Source organism: Myxine glutinosa, chromosome 6 (assembly GCF_964187855.1).
Source record: "Myxine glutinosa chromosome 6, kmMyxGlut1.1, whole genome shotgun sequence".
NCBI classification, from domain to species: Eukaryota; Metazoa; Chordata; class Myxini; order Myxiniformes; family Myxinidae; genus Myxine; species Myxine glutinosa.
This window is the reverse complement of record NC_136266.1, coordinates 30,397,867-30,417,968: the sequence shown is the minus strand read 5'-3', so window position 1 is coordinate 30,417,968 and position 20,102 is coordinate 30,397,867. Positions and strand designations below refer to the sequence as shown.

The 20,102-nt window shown below is 44.2% G+C and overlaps 1 protein-coding gene across 4 annotated transcripts in view; it reads left to right on the top strand.

Moving 5' to 3' along the window:
- Positions 1 to 20,102, top strand: part of ZNF236 (zinc finger protein 236) — a 190,086-nt gene that overhangs the window by 64,828 nt on the left and 105,156 nt on the right. For all 4 annotated transcript variants that reach the window (XR_010984920.2, XM_068119805.2, XM_068119804.2 and 1 more), the window contains exon 8: positions 10,983 to 11,144. Coding sequence is in view for 3 of the 4 variants with exons in the window: in XM_068119805.2 (XP_067975906.2) it covers positions 10,983 to 11,144 (162 nt within the window). In the remaining variant the exon portion in view is untranslated. The remainder of the gene's footprint in view (positions 1 to 10,982; positions 11,145 to 20,102) is intronic.

Here is a 20,102-nt window from a genome sequence, read left to right as displayed (position 1 = left end):
CCCCCCTCCCTCCCCCCTCCCTCCTCCCCCCTCCCCCCTCCCTCCTCCCCCCTCCCTCCTCCCCCCTCCCTCCTCCCCCCTTCCTCCTCCTCCTCCCTCCTCCCCCATCCCTCCTCCCTCCTCACCTCTCCTCCTTCCCCTCCCCTCCGCCTCCTCCCCTCCCTCTGCCTCCTACTCCCCTCCCTCCGTCTCCTCCCTCCTCCTCCTGCCCCCTCCCTCCTCCTCCTGCCCCTCCTCCTCCTCCTCCCCCTCCCCCTCCTCCACCCTCCCCTCCCCTCCTCCTCCCCTGCTCCCTCTCCCCCTCCTGCTCCCCCCTTATCCCCGTAAACGTCGGTTCCCAACTCATCTCTAATTTGTAATAACTAGGGCATGCCCGTACTATATATAAGCTAGGACGTGCCCGTACGTGGGTGCCCGTTCCTTGCCAAAAAAAAAAAAAAAAAAAAAATTTGTGTAGGGGTGTGTGTGTGTAAACATCCTAGGGCGTGCCCGTACGTGGGTGCAAAAAAACATGCGTGCAAACAACAACAACAAAAAAAAACTTTGAAACCACGTGGCAGTAACGACCACAGAACCCCCCCCCCCTCTATTTACATGAATGGTTTGGTCCATTCGCAACGACCACAGAACCCCCCCCTCTATTTACATGCAATGGTTTGGTCCATTCGCAACGCCAAAGCGAACGGCGAACGGCTAAATCGCCATAGCTCGGTAAGTACGTGTCCGATTAATTTCAAACCTTGAAAAGGCACATCCTCGGGTCCCCAGCAATATACCTGGCAAGTTTAAAGTATATCGGACCCGTGGTTGTCGAGAAACAGCGGTCACAGACAAACAAACAAACGTACAAACAAACACACAGAGATTACTGGAATTATAGATAGATATGAATCCAAGTCTCAACTTAGGAGATGACCAGTTTTAATGAACAAGCAGCAAGTAACGTCACTCGACCTCGTATCTCTCATCCGGCCTCCCCCAGCGGCCAGCCCCCACTCTTTCGCCTAGGCCACGCCCTCACCCCACATATTCATGTAACATAATTTATCAACCGATTGCTCTGAAATCTGATACAGCACTTCCACTCGACGATCGCCACGGTAGGTTTTCGATTTCGGATCATGGAGGCTTCCAGGAGGGATAATTGTAGTTTCTGGTTAACCATACTTTAGCTATATCTGCAAAAAAAAATTAAAGTTAGGGGTGCGGTTAATACACAGATATAGAATTTTATTCTTTATTTTTTGGATACCAAGTCGAAGCTCGTGTAACTGTAAGAGCTAATAAGTTACCGCTTGTCCGCTTCCTCCTTGCTCGCAAGCCGTGCGCGTAACGCCGCGCTTTAATAATATGTTTTACCACGATGCGCGTAAATCGGGGGTTTTAAAACGGTTTTTTTCCCTCAATATTCACAACTTAAAACCGTCTGAGCCGCCACCTGTCGCCATAATCCAAGAGGGTCGATTCACATATACGAAGGTTTATAAAAAGCGCTATTCTTTCGGATTCCCGGATATTGATATAATTAGTGACATTTGAGCTCAGATCACCAAATATGTTATCAGATGTGGAAAAACAATTCTTAATTAAGACGTTGCCATGATCGGCAAGTTCGGCAAAGGAGTCACGTGACCTCAAATGCGCTACTTATTCAAAAACCAAAAATAGTACAAAGACCACCTTATACATATCGTTTAAAAGTCATTTCACTGCTCATCTTACAATATTACTCAAGAGTGAAAAAATGGTTGGTTGAAAAAAAAGCAAGCCACCATTTGCAAACGTGTGAACGAATGTCCAACAATCGCATGGCATCAGACAGCAAGGTAAGTTGTTTTGCTGTTTGTGCATTGACGTAGTTTGACTTCTCTATTTTGGGGGTCAGGGGATGAATATTAATAATGGGTCTGACTTCCAAAATTGCTGTTTGTTAGTGCAGTTACAGTGTAGCCTAGGTGAAATCACAAATACAGTTTATGTTAATTATTTAATCACCCTTGTTTTGTTTTAGTCTAATTTTAGCTGTGTGTGTGTGTGTGTGTGTGTGTGTGTGTGTGTGTGTGTGTGTGTGTGTGTGTGTGTGTGTGTGTGTGTGTGTGTGTGTGTGTGTGTGTGTGTGTGTGTGTGTGTGTGTGTGTGTGTGTGTGTGTGTGTGTTTGTGTTTGTGTTTGCATGCTGTTTGGTCGATTGATGTGTTTAAGGGTAAGATGTGAATGATTTAATGATATTATCATATGATCGAGTGTGTAAGGAAAGTTATAAATATATGATAACACATTAAATCCTATTGCAAGTAAAGTTGGAATAAGTGATGTTGCATTGATGGGTTGACTCACTGCCTGGACGCAACTGAGGTTGTGGATCCACTGATTTACCATCAATTGATGTGGATCCATGATCGAGGTTGTGGATCCGCCGTTTGGAGAGGTCCTGGGCTGAAAGGATTGAAACCTCGAGGAAGAACGGTGCCCAGCTGATGATCCATGCAGTCGGGAAACTAGTCAGTTGCTTACGGGTTAAGGTTCTTGCTTTAGGTGGAGAAACTATGTTTGAGGTTTACAATTTAAATAAAGTTGAATATGGGATGTTGTAAAATTAACATTTACAACAATCCTTTAAATTATTTAAGTTTAGGAACAACCGATACTGTACAATTAAGTGTGTGTGTGTGTGTGTGTGTGTGTGTGTGTGTGTGTGTGTGTGTGTGTGTGTGTGTGTGTGTGTGTGTGTGTGTGTGTGTGTGTGTGTGTGTGTGTGTGTGTGTGTGTGTGTGTGTGTGAGAGAGGGATAGAATTGTAAGGAGCATAAATGAAAAAACGAGATGTGTGTGTGTGTGTGTGTGTGTGTGTGTGTGTGTGTGTGTGTATACATGTATATGCATGATGAACAGTTTTCCGTCTCGGTCGACAAGTGTTCTCATCGGCTTCCACCAATAAAGCGAGACTTGAACAAAAACAATGCCCATCACCAAATATCTCCTTCAGGAAAAATCTCCGATTGTTTGGAGCAGTAAAAATCACCATTTTACAACAAACGGAGCTTCCACACAACATATTACCTTCACAACAACTACACCTCCAATAACAGGATCGCTCCAGAAAAAAAATATTACCTCAACATTACCAAAATAAAATAGCCCTGGCCGGTGGGCTGACGTTCATCTCTTGAGGTTGTAGTGCGACCTTTGCTGAATTTGAGGGCACCCCTCCCCCCTGATCTGAAATTTAAAAATCTAAGAGTGAAGGATCCTGGGGACCATCGAGTAGAGGGGATGGGTCAGGTTTCAGTGCAATGGGCTCTTAAATGCCGTATTTTCCGGTGTATCAACCGCGATCGTGTATTAACCGCACCCCTGTTTTTCACCCTAAAAAATAAAAATCGTGCTCCCGGCGAAGCTTGATGATGTAGGACTGGAAGTTTGTTGTCATATCAGCCGTGTCATCGGGTGCATGTTGGGAGATGTGTGTGCGGCACAAGACCGACAGATCATGGCAGAACATGTGGGCCCACGATAGGCTGGTCGTGAAATTCCCAATGTCATTCTCCTTAGCTAAGCTCCTCACCTTCATCCTGAGAGCAAGTGTTGCGGAAGTGTTGTGAATGAAGAACGTGTAAGTGTTGTGAATGAAGAACGAAACTAATTTCCTATCATAAGAGGCAAAGGTTAGGGTGAGTGCTGCATCAATCCTCGTCTTATTGTCATATTTTTTACTATTGCAGTGGTTTATTTTATTTAAATTATAATATTTAAGATCCATCTGGTGGTCCTTCTCCAGCAGAAGGTCCTCATTTGAGAGCTCCTCCCGGTACGAGTCCAGCAACTCTTCCACATCACCTTCCTCCACCTAATCAAAGCCGACAGTATTGGTCATTTCGATGATGTTACGTTGTGATTCGATGACGATGACATCATTATTCTCGTTGAAACCGGTAAAGCCGTGAACAAATTAAGGACAAAGTTTCCCCCCATACACCTAGTCTATAGGCTTATGTAACATTTTCCAGGTTTGTCATTTTTTTGGGGTAGATTCTTGGCACTCATGTCTAAACACATCCAGGAACTTCACTGATTAAGAAAAAAAAAAGTGCCAGTTTTCCCATTGACATTTAGGGCCTCCATTTTGAATTTCAAAATGGCCACCACAGAAACTCAATTTCTTAAAAAATATTTGCCAATTAACTATACTATTCATTCAAATGTCATACAATATTTATTCCATTTTATCTAAACTCATATATAGGGGTCAACAATTCATTGGAAACAAAATGAGAGCACTAGAAATACTCTAAATTAGCAAAAATCAAAGATGGCCACCAAATTTCAGACTTTAAAAAAATGTAAAATGCCATAACTTTTGAACCAATGGACATAGGAAGATGTTTTTTGGTGTCTAAGCATATGTTTTGGCATGAGGATTCCAATAATAACATATTTATGATTCGAACACTCTTCACCAATCCTCCAAAACATTTAATAGAAATAATGTAGAACATGTAATTCAATATAAATGTATTTGGGCGGTTATAGAACTTGAAGATGGAGATTTTTTTTTAAAGGTACAACATGTATGAATCAGGAGTGTCAACGTTACGGATTAAATGTTCCTAAAAATGGCCCTAAATTTAATGGCCCTAAATGTTAATGGAGAAACTGGCACCCGTTTTTAACTCAACTGGACTACCGTCCTGTTGAGTTAATCACATACTGAACCCTTCGTCGTCTGTCGTCTGTCGTCCGTTAACTTTTCGACATTAACACTCCAGCGTCCACAAATATCAACCGATTCTGATCAAACTTGACATGCAGCATCCTTACCCCAAGGACCAGGTTGGTATTACATTTCAGCCCGATCTGTTGAAAAATGGCGGACTTAGGCGACCATTTTGTTTTTGGTCATGAAAACGACGTTAACACTCTAGCGTCCACAAATATTAACAGATTTTGATCAAACTTAGAATGTTTAACCCTTACCACACAAGGTAGGTTGCTATTGCATTCCAACGCGATCCGTCACAAAATGGCTGCCATAGGCCGGCATATTGTTTTCAGCTCCGAAATGACGTTAAGACTTTAACGTCCACAAATATTTATGGATTTTGATCAAACTTGGTGTGTGAGACTCTTACCACACAATGTATGTTGCTATCGCATGTCAACCCGATCTGTCACAAAATGGCTGCCATAGGCCGGCATATTTTTTTCAGCTCTTAAGAAAAGCACAATAATTTAAAGTCGTCCAGTCAGTTCAGTTGAGTTCTGCTTCCCTGGAAGCTCTAGTTTTCTTAATCAGTGATGTTTCTAGATGTGTTTAAACATGAATGCCAAGAATCTACCCAAAATTTTGCTTTTTTTTTTTACATAAGCCCACAGACTAACCATGCATACAGGAGCAGGTGACTTCCCTCCAACACTCCTCAACATTACATCGAACATTCCTTATTGTAAAGGAATTCCGGAATTCCTTTACAGTCATCTGATTATTATCAGTTTATTTCACCTGCAAATCATTAAATCACTATCAAGTTTGCAAATGTTCTTCAGAGATAATAATACACCTTAAAGGTAGCAATCACTCCATGGTCCTCATATCACCTGCACTATCACCTCTTTCATCCCGTCCTAAAACCATTTTTACTTCAATAGTGATGGCCTTCCTCCGTATTTTGCTCGCACTACCAACCTTTTTACTCCACGGATGCTTTCCAGTCATGATTGCAAGGGTTACAATTATTACTGCGGCACAATTCACGTGCAAAATGGGAAACATCACGACACGCATGATGCGAACATGGAGGGATTCCGGAACCTGAGGGAGAGGGAAGGCAATCTAGCCGGAATGCAGGTGATATCGCAAACACGTTTTCATGTTATGCAGTGCGAAAATTTAATTGCAGCGTTACTCACGCACTCGAGTCACGTGGTTCCAAAAAAATGGTATAAATGACAGGCACGCACTACTCCAAAAATGCGCAAACAGAACACACATAAAACACGAGCTTACCGTACTGGAACTGGAACGTGCGCCATTAATAGTGTGGTGATGTCACACGCCAGGAAATGGTGTTTTTTTTTTCCAATTTAAATCATATGTTTTTTCAAAGTAGCATTAAATTATATGCATATTATTTATTTAAACCGATCGCAATGTATACACTTTAAAAAAATCTATCTTGGTCATTAAGGCCCCCTTCTGATTGTGGGCCTGGTGTTGAGGTGCCATTCGAGCCATTGTAAACCCTCGAGACCAGGTGGGTATTCGTGTCAAGCATTCCCCACTCCTGTTTGTCAATCAATCAAAATTGACAGGAACGCGATGACATGTCGGAGTTACCATGCATGACTCGACGGGTAAAAATGTACAACCGAGATTGCTTGTACTTACATAGTTTCCATAAGTTTGAAAGTTCCAAACGTTCCCTGATAGTGATATGTAGAATATAGATCTACTGGTATATTTTTGACAATTGGAATATAATTGAAATTCACCATTGATTGTTTTTAAGACCTTCACTCTTTCATTCCTCTTTTCTCCCGCCTCTGGAATAAACTCCCACACTCTCTTCAATCCCACTCCTCCCTCCAGGTCTTCAAAACAGGTGTTCACCACCATCTCTTATCTTCCCGCATCCAAAACCTTGATCTTTTTTATCCCCTTTAATCCACCCCAAATCCACCTCCTTCAAATTCCTATTTCTTTCCTGAAAGTCCTTGAAATTTGCTAGATGTCTATCTTGTTTATCCTGTGTACACCACCCCAGCCCTTTCCCTTCCCCAGATCTCCTGATGTCCCTGTTCTTTATTATAGTTGGGCTTCTCCCTCTCTATCTATCCCCCTCATGTCTCCCACTCCCTTTATTATATATTCTATGAGCAAAAGTACCCGTCAATGACGGGGGTTCGTAGATAGCTCACCTGAAATGAGCAATTTCCTTTGGAGTGTGTATTGGTAGAAATGGGAATTCAGTGAAAATATTCAGTGAGCAGATGTCACAATGGGTGCAGCTGGTAACCTTGACAACCTCATTCCATTCTATCAGCCAAGATTTCCAATCCATGCTTGTTTTACCTCCAAAGTACTGCTCGAGAGTGAAGGTGATATTATGAAAGCTCAGCAGGGAAACGGGTTCAGGTATGTTTTGGGCCTACCACCTGACCGAAGATCACCAATGTTCTTTCCATACCAACTGACCACCTCCAGGCACCTATCACTCTCCACATTGTTTCGTCAGCTCCGACCTCCCCTCTCTCTCTATACTCCCCATAGCTTTGCTATACTCCCCATAGCTTTGCTTTCACCAATTTCCCACCACATTTCATTCTGATTTCCCATTCAATAATCCATAGATCATTAGTTTCAGTTTCACTTTTCAACATCAGTTTTGCTTTGAGATATCAGTTTAGATTCGTCATTGCAGTTTGTGATAGCCTGGTGTTGGCTTATGCCCCCTTTACACAGGGGTGGCGATCGTTGAGAGATCGTTGAGCGATGAAAAAATCTCAATGAGCGCCCAGCGATCGCCAAGATCTCTCAATGATCTTCCAGTGATCTCCACGGTCGCCACGGTCTCCTCAAAGTTTTGACTCGGTCCAAAACAATCTCTCAACGATCACCAAGGGAAGCGATCTCTCAACGAACGCTCAACGAACGCTCAAGGAGCGCTCAACGATCTCATCGATCTCCCAATGATCTCTTAGCAATCTTTCAATGAACGCCAAATTTTTCCACCCCGAAGTTAGAGATGGCTGAGTGATCAGTGAGGGATCGCTGAGCGTTCGATGAAAGGCAAATAGAATTCATTGAAAGACCGGGGTGGAGATTGCTGAGAGATCATTGGGCGATCAATTTCCGCTTGAGAGATTGTTGAGCGTTCATTGAGAGATTGGGGAGAGATTGCCGCGGTGATGAGAAGTGCGGCATTGGGTGCTATGAATATTTGTATAATATATAATATATATATAAATTAATATATAATAATAATAAATATTGGGGGCGCACAAGGATCTCCCAAACATTTGCACAGAAACGGCTTTTTCGAGGCTTAGGCGATCGTTGAGAGATCGGGCCAATTTTTGATCGCTCAATGGTCACCCAACGATCTCCGTGCTGTGCAAAGGGGGCCATAGCGGTTAGGGTGCCGGCTTGCGATCGTAGGATCCTTAGTTCGAATCCCGGTCGATCGCTGAATTAACGCCAGGGGGGTTTACTCAGCCTGTCATCCTTCCGAGGTCGGCAAATTGAGTACCAGCTTGCTGGGATGAATGATCCCGGTGTGTACCCCGATTTAGAATAGGTACACAGTATCCCTGCGCGCATCGTAAGAGGTGACTAAGCGTTGGCTTCAGGAAGGGCATCCGGCCATAAAAACATTGCCTCAAAAAGGGAACCATGAGGTCATGGGGCCCGCAAGGCTAACTCCGGCTCTAGCGGGGAAAAATGGCCTTAAAACGATCATCATTCATTCATTCATTCATTCATTGCAGTTTGTGATGCGACACGAATAGTGCACGGAAAAGGTCGTCAAAACCGATTGGCGGGGGTGGGGGAGGGGGGGGGGATTTGTTTCGAATTTTCTCAGGAGACTAAAGTGTTAAAAGAATCAAGGCTCTTAAAAAGGCCTAATGGGGTCAAAAGTGTCCAAATGGTCTTAAATTGTCCAAAGGGTCTTAAAAAGTCAATCGGTCTGAAAAGTGTCGAAGGTGTACATGTCTCAAAAGGGTCGGAATGGTGTAAAGGTCGAAGGGGTGTAAGGGGGTCTAGTGTGGTCTAAGTGGTGTAAATGGTTGAAAGGTGTCTAACGGGTGTAAGGGGTCTAAGGGTTGTAAAGGGTCTAAAGAGGTCTAGGTCTGTGTTTAAGGTCTGTGTTTGGACAGGTCTTGGGGTGTGTTGCGGGGATAGTTGATCCATGTGGTCCAGATGGTATACCACAGTGTATAGGTTCAAGAGACCAATATTGGGTTCACATGAGGTGCAATGGCATATTTTCAGGTAACCTGGAGATAAATGCAATTTGCTAGATGTTCAATTTGGCAGCAATATTTACTTCAAAAACGAACAGCATTTCGCTGCACAACCTATTGCCATAACAGAATCGTACCTCAGTGGTTAAGGTGTGTGCGAATCCTCCTATTTATCCCACGGAGCTGCGTGTTGACAAAGTGCTCCCCCACGTCAAATCCTCCCCGTCTTTTCCGCGGAATCAACTCGTTTTCTCTGTTTACTCGCTCACTTTATTGACTCGTTTCCCAACCTTCTTTTCACTACCTTTTGTGTATCTGCATTTCCTACAAGCTAACAATCGCAAGTTAAGATCTTCCCTCCGTCCTAAAATACCACTCTCAATTGACTAGGCCTTAGACCATGTGCTTTTCACCAATATAATTACCCACCAATCCACTTATAACATCACTTCAATATTGAATACTAGCAGGAGTTCCTAGCGTTGCCGGGGGAAGGAGGCAGGAGAGGAAGGGGCGCGAGGAAGGGAGGGGGGGGGGGGGGGGAGAGGTGAGGGGAGAGGAACGGGAAAGATATACTACATATACATCTTTGGGGGGGGGGGGGGGGAGGCTGTGACAGAACCATCGGTTTTGGTGGGAGGGAGTGGCGGTGGGGGAAGGGAAGGAGGAAAAATTTACCCGTGCAAAGAGTGCTTTAACCTCAGTGTTACCCAGGTGGAAAAGGAAATTGTAATACCCTCTGCCACCATCACCAGGTGGCGCTACACGGGTACACATTTACATAGATAATTTATGTAAATGTGTACCCGTGTATGCCCCTCTCCCAGTCCTTCACACCCCGCATGAGGCCACGGCGACATAGCCGATGTTACCCCTCAGACAAAATTGTATTTGTATTTGTGCCCAGAGTAAAGTACAAAAGCATTTATAGCTGGAGTACCCGGTGTTGCTCAAGCGAAAAAGAAACATTAACATATTTGAAATGAGGGAAAATATAATGGGAAAGCAATTACATCCAAATCAGAATCCATCACAAATGTCAAATCATCATTTTACCTTTTCGTTGAGTATATGCTGCTGAATGTGCCGTTCATCACGTTTCTGAGTTAAGTTTGATGACGTTCCGGAAGAAGAAGAAGCCCTACCACCAACTTCGACCGCTTCCAGTGAATGAATGATCGTTTTAAGGCCATTTTCCCCACTGGAGCGGGGGTTAGCCTTGCGGGCCCCATGACAATCATGGTTCCCTGTTTTGAGGCAATGTTTTTATGGCCGGATGCCCTTCCTGACACCCTTCCAGTATTGTTTGATTATTCGTGTTCAAATGTTTGGTGATTGTTTTGTATTTATTCATGCGAATGTGTACTTGTGTATAAATGTCGTTAATCAAAAAGGCTTAGGCGTACTATAGAGCGATTTTTTTTTTTATCCCAAAAAACGAACTTTTTTTTTTTCAAACAAAATGTTTTTTTTGCCTAAAACACTCCCAGGCACTCACTGATGAACCATTGAAAGTTTGACGAAGATCCGTTCAGCCATCTAAGAAAAATGGCGACACACACACACACACACACACACACACACACACACACACACACACACACACACCAGCGGCTCTCTTATATAGTAGATAACACACTTTATGCAAAATCCCGATAGACAATAGAAAAAATACCAATAATAATAACAACCGCTTATCACATTCTGCCTTAAGGGGCACCGAATCCACTGACTGATCCCCAAAATATTTACGTATTACTTGAATTTCAAGCGAGGTGTTTCCTCAACACCCAGATCCATCTGCATTGAGAAAGCAATTGTGTGAATCTATGCACAATAATTGTTCTCGATTCCGTCTTTCCTTTTGCCATGTATTGACCTTTGCATAACAATTTTTAATCGTACTTGTGATTATTTTCCCAATCACTGTTTTACCAATCCCGAATTTGCAAACACCAGCTCCCCTTCTTCCCAGTTTAACCATCACTCTGTTTTCTTGTTTATGCGTGATTCGGTCATCCAGGGTGCGGGCAGCATTGTACAAGCGGGTCACACGCCACAGGGTGGTCGAGCCATGACCGACGTCATACAACAGTTGCTGGAACTCTCTGAACACGTAACCAGCGATCCAACGCAAAATGCAACATTCGGCCTCGACTCTGCCATAAGCCATGACATACTACAGGTTCGTGAACTTTTCAGCTCGACTGCAATGGTCGAACAATCGTCGCGAACTGTCCGAAAAATCGCAATGTGATGTTTGGCAGTTAATGTGATTTTTTTTTCAGCACAATGTCAATTGCAGGTTGTATGAACAGTAATATTTACATCTTTAGTGTGTTGTTGATCATCATCATTGACCATGTTGTTATTTACTGAAGCATTGGTATCGAAGGTTTTTTATCAATCTGCCAACTTCACTATTTTTGGTTACTCGAGGTTTTCCTCAATGGCCAGTCGGGTATCGGCAACCTCGATGGTGAAGCTTAATTTGTTATCGGGCAGATTTCTTTCCTTATTTCAAAATGTTGGTTTCGGAATTATGCAGCGTGATCCGATTGCGAGACTTCTTTTTGCTCCCATCTCAGTGTGTGCATGTTAATGGTTGTCAGGGTGTTACTCAAATACAAGACCATTAAGCAGCTCAAACGTAGATCCAGCCCAGTATTTTTTTCCCCCTCCTTTGTTGGCAGTTTGGTGTGCAGAAGCCTAATTTAATTTGGCTGTCATTAAATCTCCTGGGGTGTCGATGCTGAAGTGGTGTATCTATCTGCAGTTGCAATTTGCCAAATGGGCCTAAAGCCAGGCTACTGTCGTGGGGCTAGGAACGCTGGTGATAGAATTGAACCACTGACCCTCGGATTCCCAGATTAGCACTCTAACCACTGAGCTATTCGTTACGATCAGTCATCCCAGCTGCTGAACTTCCTCGGATGTTGAGAGTTTGGCACGGGCCGAAACGTACTTTACGGCTTACCTTGATTTCCATTCGGGTTGAGCGCTTAATGGCAAACCGAGGTTAAGGTTTAACGGGAGCAAAGTGGGCCCATCGGCCGATTTGGCAGCGAGCGGCAATGATGCAATGCGTCCAAGTTGGCAGGCGTGGACAGACGGGTTTGTGAAATAGTACTCTATCTGGAATAGCTGTCTTAGAATCTTGCCCATCTCGTTAAGGGCTCGTTTCCAAGTTGCTCTTGAGAGGCTGCCACCATCTGCTCCACCAGACTTCCGTGGCTCCGGAGCACATTGGGTTACTCATCTCCATGGATTTTGCCAAAGTCCAAATCCTTGATCACGGAGAGCATCACATCGGCAGCACAATGTTAATGTGCTCCCTGGAAATACTGATAGCTTTCACCTTCCCATACTGGACAATCGCTTTCGACTTGGTGATTTCTCCCTGGGTGGCGTGCTTAAATTTCCCGGCTGTAACATATTTGGCAGCAACATTAAACAACAGCTTAACAGTATGGTACGAGACAGGAGAGATGAGTGGGGGAGTGGATGGTGCTTGCAGGGGTACGTGTAGTGAAGTGGTTGTGGGAGGCGAGGCAGGGGGTGTTGGGAGGGTGGGCGGGCGGTAAGCCACCACATACTTTGTATCAATAATGAGCTAAAGCTGCTTACAGTAATTAAAGTATTGACATTTTAATTATTGACCAAAGTGTATCTTTGGCGCAGAAGTATTGGCTAATTCAATCGCAAGTCTTCTTTGTAATGATTGTGAGGTGCTGTGAACACCTGCCGAGGTGCAGTAACTCGAACACAAAGCTGGTAACAACTCGCGTCGACAAAGGCTGAGACAGGATTCTGCTTCAGCGATCTAAACAAGAACATTGTGAAATTACCTTTAAAAAAAATATATATATATATATATATATTCTTTAATAATTGCTTTATTTGCACTTTACACGAAGCAACATTAACTAACCCTTCTCCCTCCACCACCCATTCTCCCCCATTAAATATATTTGCCAACATACACAAATTAAATGTGTTCACTTTTTTCATTCTGGACGATATCCAGTTTCATATATTGTACTGATTTCATATATTGAGTTTCATACACTACCGGTCAAAAGTTTTCGAACACCTGTTTTTCCAGTTTTTATTGAAATTTACGCAATTTAATGTCTCAATGTACTCTGAAATTAAGAATAGAACAAATAGACAATTGGAGATAAAAAAATAAATCATAGAATCATTTTGTTTAACAAAATTTAATTTAAATTTTTGACTCGGCAAAGTAGCCACCTTTTGCAGATATAACCGCCGAACACACTCGTGGCATTCTTTCTACAATGGAAATCAAATATTGTTCAGGAAGTTCTTCCCAATACTGTTGCAGAAGTTCCCACAAATGTGTTGCACTTGTAGGTTGCTTTGCTTTCACCCTTCTGTCCAGTTCATCCCAAACCAGCTCGATGGGGTTTAAATCTGGAGACTGTGCTGGCCATTCCATGATTTGAAGCCGACTGTCTTGTTCTTTTCCTCGAAGGTAGTTTTGACATAGCCTGGAGGTGTGTTTAGGGTCATTATCTTGCTGTAGGATGAACCCCTGACCAACTCGGCGTATTCCAGAGGGTATTGCATGGCGCTGCAAAATGCTGTGGTAGCTCTTTTGATTCAGGGTGCCAGTCACTCTGTGCAAGTCGCCGACTCTGGATCCAGCAAAAGAGCCCCAGACCATCACGCTTCCTCCTCCATGTTTGACAGTTGGTGTCACACACTGAGGAGACATCCTTTCGCCTACTCGACGACGTACAAAAACCCTGCGTGATGAACCAAGGATTTCAAATTTTGATTCATCGGTCCATAATACCTTCCAGTCTTCAGTAGTCCACTGGCGGTGCTTCATGGCCCAGGCAAGCCTCTTTTTCTTATTTTGCCATCTCAGCAATGGCTTTCTTTCTGCCACTCGACCTGTCAAACCTGCAGCTTGAAGTCTTTTCTTCACAGTTGAAACTGAGACTTGCTTACTTCGACCAGTGTTAAGCTGTGCTTGAAGCTGTTTTCCTGTGAGCCGCCTATCGTGCAAGCTGTTGACTCTCAGAAACTTGTCTTCTGATTCTGTTGTGGCTTTGGGTCTGCCAGACCTCTTCCTGTTAGAGTTTCCTCCAGTTTCCAATATACTACTTCCTGCAGTGCAATATTGTCCAAATAATGCTTCAGAGGGTGTAATAACATTCTGTTCCAATACTGCTTTTATACAGACAGGGGGTTTGTAATCAAGTAATCAGCAGAGGTTGGGACACCTGTAGGAATTGTTTGCATCAACTTTGAAGGCTTAATTTACTTAAATTTCTGCAGAACATCTGTAAGTTGTTAGCCCATTACTTGTTCCCTGAAAAAGGCCTGTTTTTACAATATAACTGTGCAATTTACATTATTTCCCCGTTTTTGCTAACCTAAACTTTTTTTTAAACCTCGAGCAGTTTACTGCTTACCTTTGTACCATTTCAGGTTATGCACTGGACATTAAACTGCGGAAATTTCAATAGAAACTGGAAAAATTGAGGTGTTCTTAAACTTTTGACCGGTAGTGTATATTGATTAGCAGACTTCCTGCCCTATGGGCGATCGTGCTCCAAGCGTGCTGCACGTTCTTCTAACACATCCCTTTATATTTGGGCAATGTATAGGCAACCGACCACTGCCTCGATCGCTCCCGAAAATAAAATTAACCCGGGTTATGTATATGACTGCTTATGCATCCTGCTTATATGTATCATTACTATAATTCACAGACGGATGTGCGTGCGTGGCAAGCGTGCGGACCTACTACTACAGTTCTGGGCCAATTACATCCAGACTTACTACATAGGATCAGCATGACGCCAATTAGTGCATAGGGGTGTTGTTATCTTTGCCAGTGGTTTTAGGGTTGGGGGGGGGGGGGGGGGGGATGGGAGGATGGAAGGGAGGATGGAAGGTTGGCTGGGTTAGGGAGTGGGGATGCACATTCTCCATGTAAATGCGTATCATGTCACGCCGCTCCAAGTGGGACGAGGGTATTACAAATCCCCACCCTTTACAGTGCAGTCCCCACATTTTCCATTGCAGTGAGGTGTTTTGAATCACGCAGCGAGAGGTATTTTGGATTACACGTTTCAATAAGGATAATAACATCACCTCCACTGGCCGCTCACTTAGGGAGCGGGTGCCTCGGGTATATATAATACATCGTGATTTTATAGCCGGATAATTCAAATTGTACTCACCCTCCCCCAAAGGAAGAAAATACCATGAAGGGTGAATTTTTTTTTTTAATGCTTCCACTGACTAAGTTACCGGAGGCATTGTTTTGGGGTTGGCCGTGCGTTGGTTTTGGGGTTTTGGGGTTGGCCCCGATAACATAAGAACAGCTGAAGGGAACCATGCCAAACTTGGTAATAGTATGTATAATGATGCAAAGATGATCCGATTTGATTATTGGTTCAAAAGGTCAAAGGTCAGCGAATTTTTTTTTGCTAAATTCTGTTACCGAGCTAATCTGTGAACCAATGATGGGATTTTGACCCAACTTGGTATAAGTATGTATTATGATGCAAAGTTGAACCGATTAGATGTTGAGGTCAAAGGTCAGAGTCTGTAATAGGTTTTTGTTGGCACGATAACTTATGAACGGCTGAAGGGAACCAAGTCAAACTTGGTACGAGTATGTATAATGATATAAAAATGAATGAATTAGATTATGGGGTCAAGAGGTCTCGTTAGGTAGAAATTATGTTACTGCGCTAACTTGTGAACCAGTGATGGGATTTTGACTAAACTTGGAATAAGTATATATTATGAGGAAATGATGAACTGATTACATTTTGGCATCAAGGTTTAACGGTCATGCCAGGAAAAATGTGTTACTTGAGAACAGCCGAATTAATTGAAATCGAACTTGGTACAAGTATGTATAATGTGGGCGGAGGCATATATCGGTCGGCATGTCGAAGAGTGCCGTTCTAGTTTATTTATTTATTTATTTTTTCAAAACTTTATGGAATTAAACAAAACTTTCACATGCCCCACTTAAGGTTGCCCTCATTAATCCCTGAATGTTTCAGCTTCCTCAGTCAAATCATCTGAGGAATAGGTGAAACATACTATATATTGTTACGGAACCCAACGTCGGCCTCTGTTCCCCTTATCGAGGGGGGAATTAATCCCCTCGTTTATGACTGACCGACGTGGTCCCTGACGCTGCCTAGCTACCTCCGGAAAGGCAGGTGCACAGCCCCGTTCGTACCGCGGACAGATGTTAATTGCCGAGCGGTTTTAGCAACCGCGGCACGAACTATTAACAAGGAACTAACCCGATCCTTGAACGTTGGCCAAATCGTTCCACAGGTGTCCAATGTGGAAACCTCAAAGACGAACGGATGTGAAGAAGAAGAAGAAGGCAAAAGGTTGGAAATACGAATATTATTTATTACTACTATTTACACAATTAAAGAAACCAAGGAAGAAGGAAGGATAATAAAAGAAAATACAGAAGAAGAAGAGGACACAGTGCAAATTAGCTTACCTATTACAGTCTTACTTAGAAACCCAAGGACAAGACAAAAGACAGACTACGATCACACTTACACGACTGGGGAATGGAGGCAGGAGCGAAGGACTGGAAGGAGAGAGGAAGGTTCAGCTGGGGCAGATGGTTCGGGCTTGATCCCGCACGGGACGTCGGGCTGGACCTCGACGGTCACCGATGCCGCCGATCCGGGTTCCCGTGGGGTAACGGGTCGAAGCTGCCTGGTGGAGCCAACACGGCCTGGTGGAGTCAAAGCTGCCTGGTGGAGTCAACGCTGCTTGGTACTGCTCGTGGGGCTCTGTCACTTCCTTCCTCTGGACTCATCTGCCGTATCTCTCTCTTGGGGGGCGTCCCGTGACGGGTTATATATGCCACACCCTCAAACCTTCGCGAACCTCCTCGACGGTTCTCTCCACGCCCTCTCGAAGCCAAACCCCTCATCCTTGGTTGGTCGGCAAGGGCTGGCTCACTCATCCCCTCTATGACGAGGTGGAGACACGCCTTTCCTCTCCGAGCTCACCTCGTGGCTAATGGAGTCAAAGGCGCTGACCATCAGCCAAAACCGTAGTGGCGAATGCAGTTGGTAATAGCTGACAAAAGGGGAATCTATCTTATTTAATTGACGCAACGCAATGAACTAGTGGACCACAGAGCCTTATACTAACATGTATTACGGACATAACTAGTGAGGGAACTTCAGATTTGCTACCTGTATGCGATGGATTAACTAAGGGCGACCATTGATCTTTATACTATTGGAGGGTGATGTTTACAAGATTTACAGCATGCAAAAAGGGGAAAATTTACATCAGATTACCCACACAATTCCCAAATCCCCAACAATATATATATATATATATATATATATATATATATATATATATATATATATATAAAACACAGTGTGTGTGTGTGTGTGTGTGTGTGTGTGTGTGTGTGTGTGTGTGTGTGTGTGTGTGTGTGTGTGTGTGTGTGTGTGTGTGTGTGTGTTGTTACCGATAGACTCCTAAACGGAGAGGCTCACGTGCTTGATATTTGGCATAGACATGGCCATTGAGCCTGGGAAGAACATGGCCGACCTAAAAAAAAATATTTCATAATATTTTTTTACCATATTTTTACCTCAGCGCATTTCAGCGAGGAATATTATACACGGAATCTGACCGGTGGCAGAGCAGCACGCTGATTCGCTCAGAGCGATCACGTGATGTTCCATTCCCGCCGCCAGACCATTGAACATAAAACACAGTTTGTGTGTGTGTAATGTTACTGATAGACTCCTAAACGGAGAGGCTAAATAACGGAGCATATATATATATATAAATATATACTAAATGTCTGAGGTTTAAATAAGACAGGTTCCTCCAAGATCCTCTCTAATGATGTTCTAATCATTTTCACCTGAGCTGGTGCACCTGATTATAATTTTAGGTATTTGAAGGAGTGATAAATGTAGGGGTGTACTTACTTTTTCCACATGCGAAATTTGCATTTATGTTTATTTAAATTATACAATGGACTACAAAATGTAAATGTTTCATGATATTTGTTATATTATATCACCTTTATCTATCAATATTGTTGAACTGAAGATCAAATAGCTGTATGTTGAAATATGTTGAAAAAGTCAAAACTTTACATGGGGTGTACTTACTTTTTCACTTGACTGTTGTGTATATATATATATATATATTGTTGCGAATATGGAATTTGGCCTCCATATCCGCTTGTAAATATTCCCCTATTTTCTCCAATACTCCCCAACTTTCCCCAATCCCCCATTCCCTAGTCCCATTGCATGTAAATAACAATCAGTAGAGCCGACCTTCCCCTTATTCCCCCATTAAATGTCGTGCCCAGGTCCACCGCACCACACGTAGACAACTTTCGGACATCTTCCTAGTTATTCTTATTCTATGTCAGTTAAGGCCTCGTCTCCATTAATTATGACTCTTCGTTGCACCAGAATGTGATTATATGGCATCAGTAGTGAGTTTAGGACCTTTCCCATACCTCCTTCCATCTTCTTCCCCAACAATTACAACAACAACAGAGGAGATGGCGGCGGAGCGGGGGAGGATGCGTCCTCACACCGGCTCGATTAGCTCCAGACCATGCGCTCCACGGGGTTACCACGAAGGGGCTCCTTGTCAGCTCCTCGTCAAGGGCGGAGCCTGGTAAACCCCCCGCACGCACCCAATGAGAAGCAACGTGCCGATTCCACGAGGCGGAGCTAACGAGCCGAGGGCGTGTCACTCCCCGCCGGATATACGCGGCCACGCGCCGGATGTGACGTGAGATGCGCCTCAGCTTGGAGAGAGAAGCCACCGCCACCCCCAGCGCGACGATACCTCCCCGCATCTTTGGACCGGACCGTACTGTACCCTGCCCCGAGCCCAGGAGGACCTGGAGCCATCGATCCTGCCTTTCCTAGCCATCAAACCCCCGTGTGAGTCAGCCGTTGTCCCGTGTGTCTGTCGTCTGTCCGGGGTTAATATAAGAGTGTGTCTAAGTGCCTGTCTTCCTGTAATATACCTCTAGCCCCTGTAATCTAACCTTTTCCGTACGAATATACTTGAGAATTGAAACATTGGTGTCGTATTGTGTTATTGTAATCCAGCCGGGTGTCTTCTTTTCCTTATTGAGCCAGCATCGCGCGACTTCGTCAACGTCGAGTATAGTCGGGTAATTTGTGCGGACACGACGGCCATTCCGCTCGGCCCACTTTAACATCAAAGTCGTGTCTGTAACAATTGGTGTCGGGAGTGAGATTCGAGGCCCGACCAAATTTTGAAAAAAAAAAAAAAAAAAAACGAATAGAGGAAAAAAAAAATTTGGTCAAAATTTGGAGCGGCCGAAATTTGTTTTGTTTTACGAAACTCGAATTTTGCAAGTCGCGCTATGGCGGATCAAGACGGCTGGGGTCCGGTAGGGGAGAGTGAAGCAGGGTCGGTCCAGGACCAAATTGAGGGACATGAGGGACATGAGGAGAGCGAAACAGCGAGGGTAGCAGGCACGCAAAATGGCGCCTCGCAAGAGCGCGCGGTAGCCGAGCCCGCTGTATCAACGGGCTTTAACATGCAGCCGATTGACATACAGGCCCTCATTGCGCAGCTACAGGCAGCTGTACAGATGAGTATGGGGAGCCAAATTGAGCGATTGGGTGAGCGGTTGGGGAACCGGATGGATGCTCAGAGTGAGCAATTGGGGGTAATGGGGAACCGGATGGATGCTCAGAGTGAGCAAATGAGGGTTGATAGTGGGCGATTAGAGGGCCAAATGGGGGTAATGAGGGACGAAGCGAGGGGTACTGGGGAGGAGTTAGACAACGGGATAAAAGAAGTGAAAAATGGGTTAATGGGGGTAGAAAATAGAATGGCTGCCCAGGAGAATCAGATAGAGGGAGTGAAAAATGGGTTAGAGGGGTTAGAAAACAGTATGGAAGGCAAATTGAGGGACATGAGGGACCAAGCGGAAAGGGAAGTTAACCAAATGGGGCAGCAGATAGAGGGGGTCAGAATGGGGGTAGAAACCAAACTGGATGCTCACAGGGAGGAAATGGAGCAGATGAGGGTGGCATCTGGGCAGGAGATGCAAGTGATGGGAGAGGAGATCAGAAGA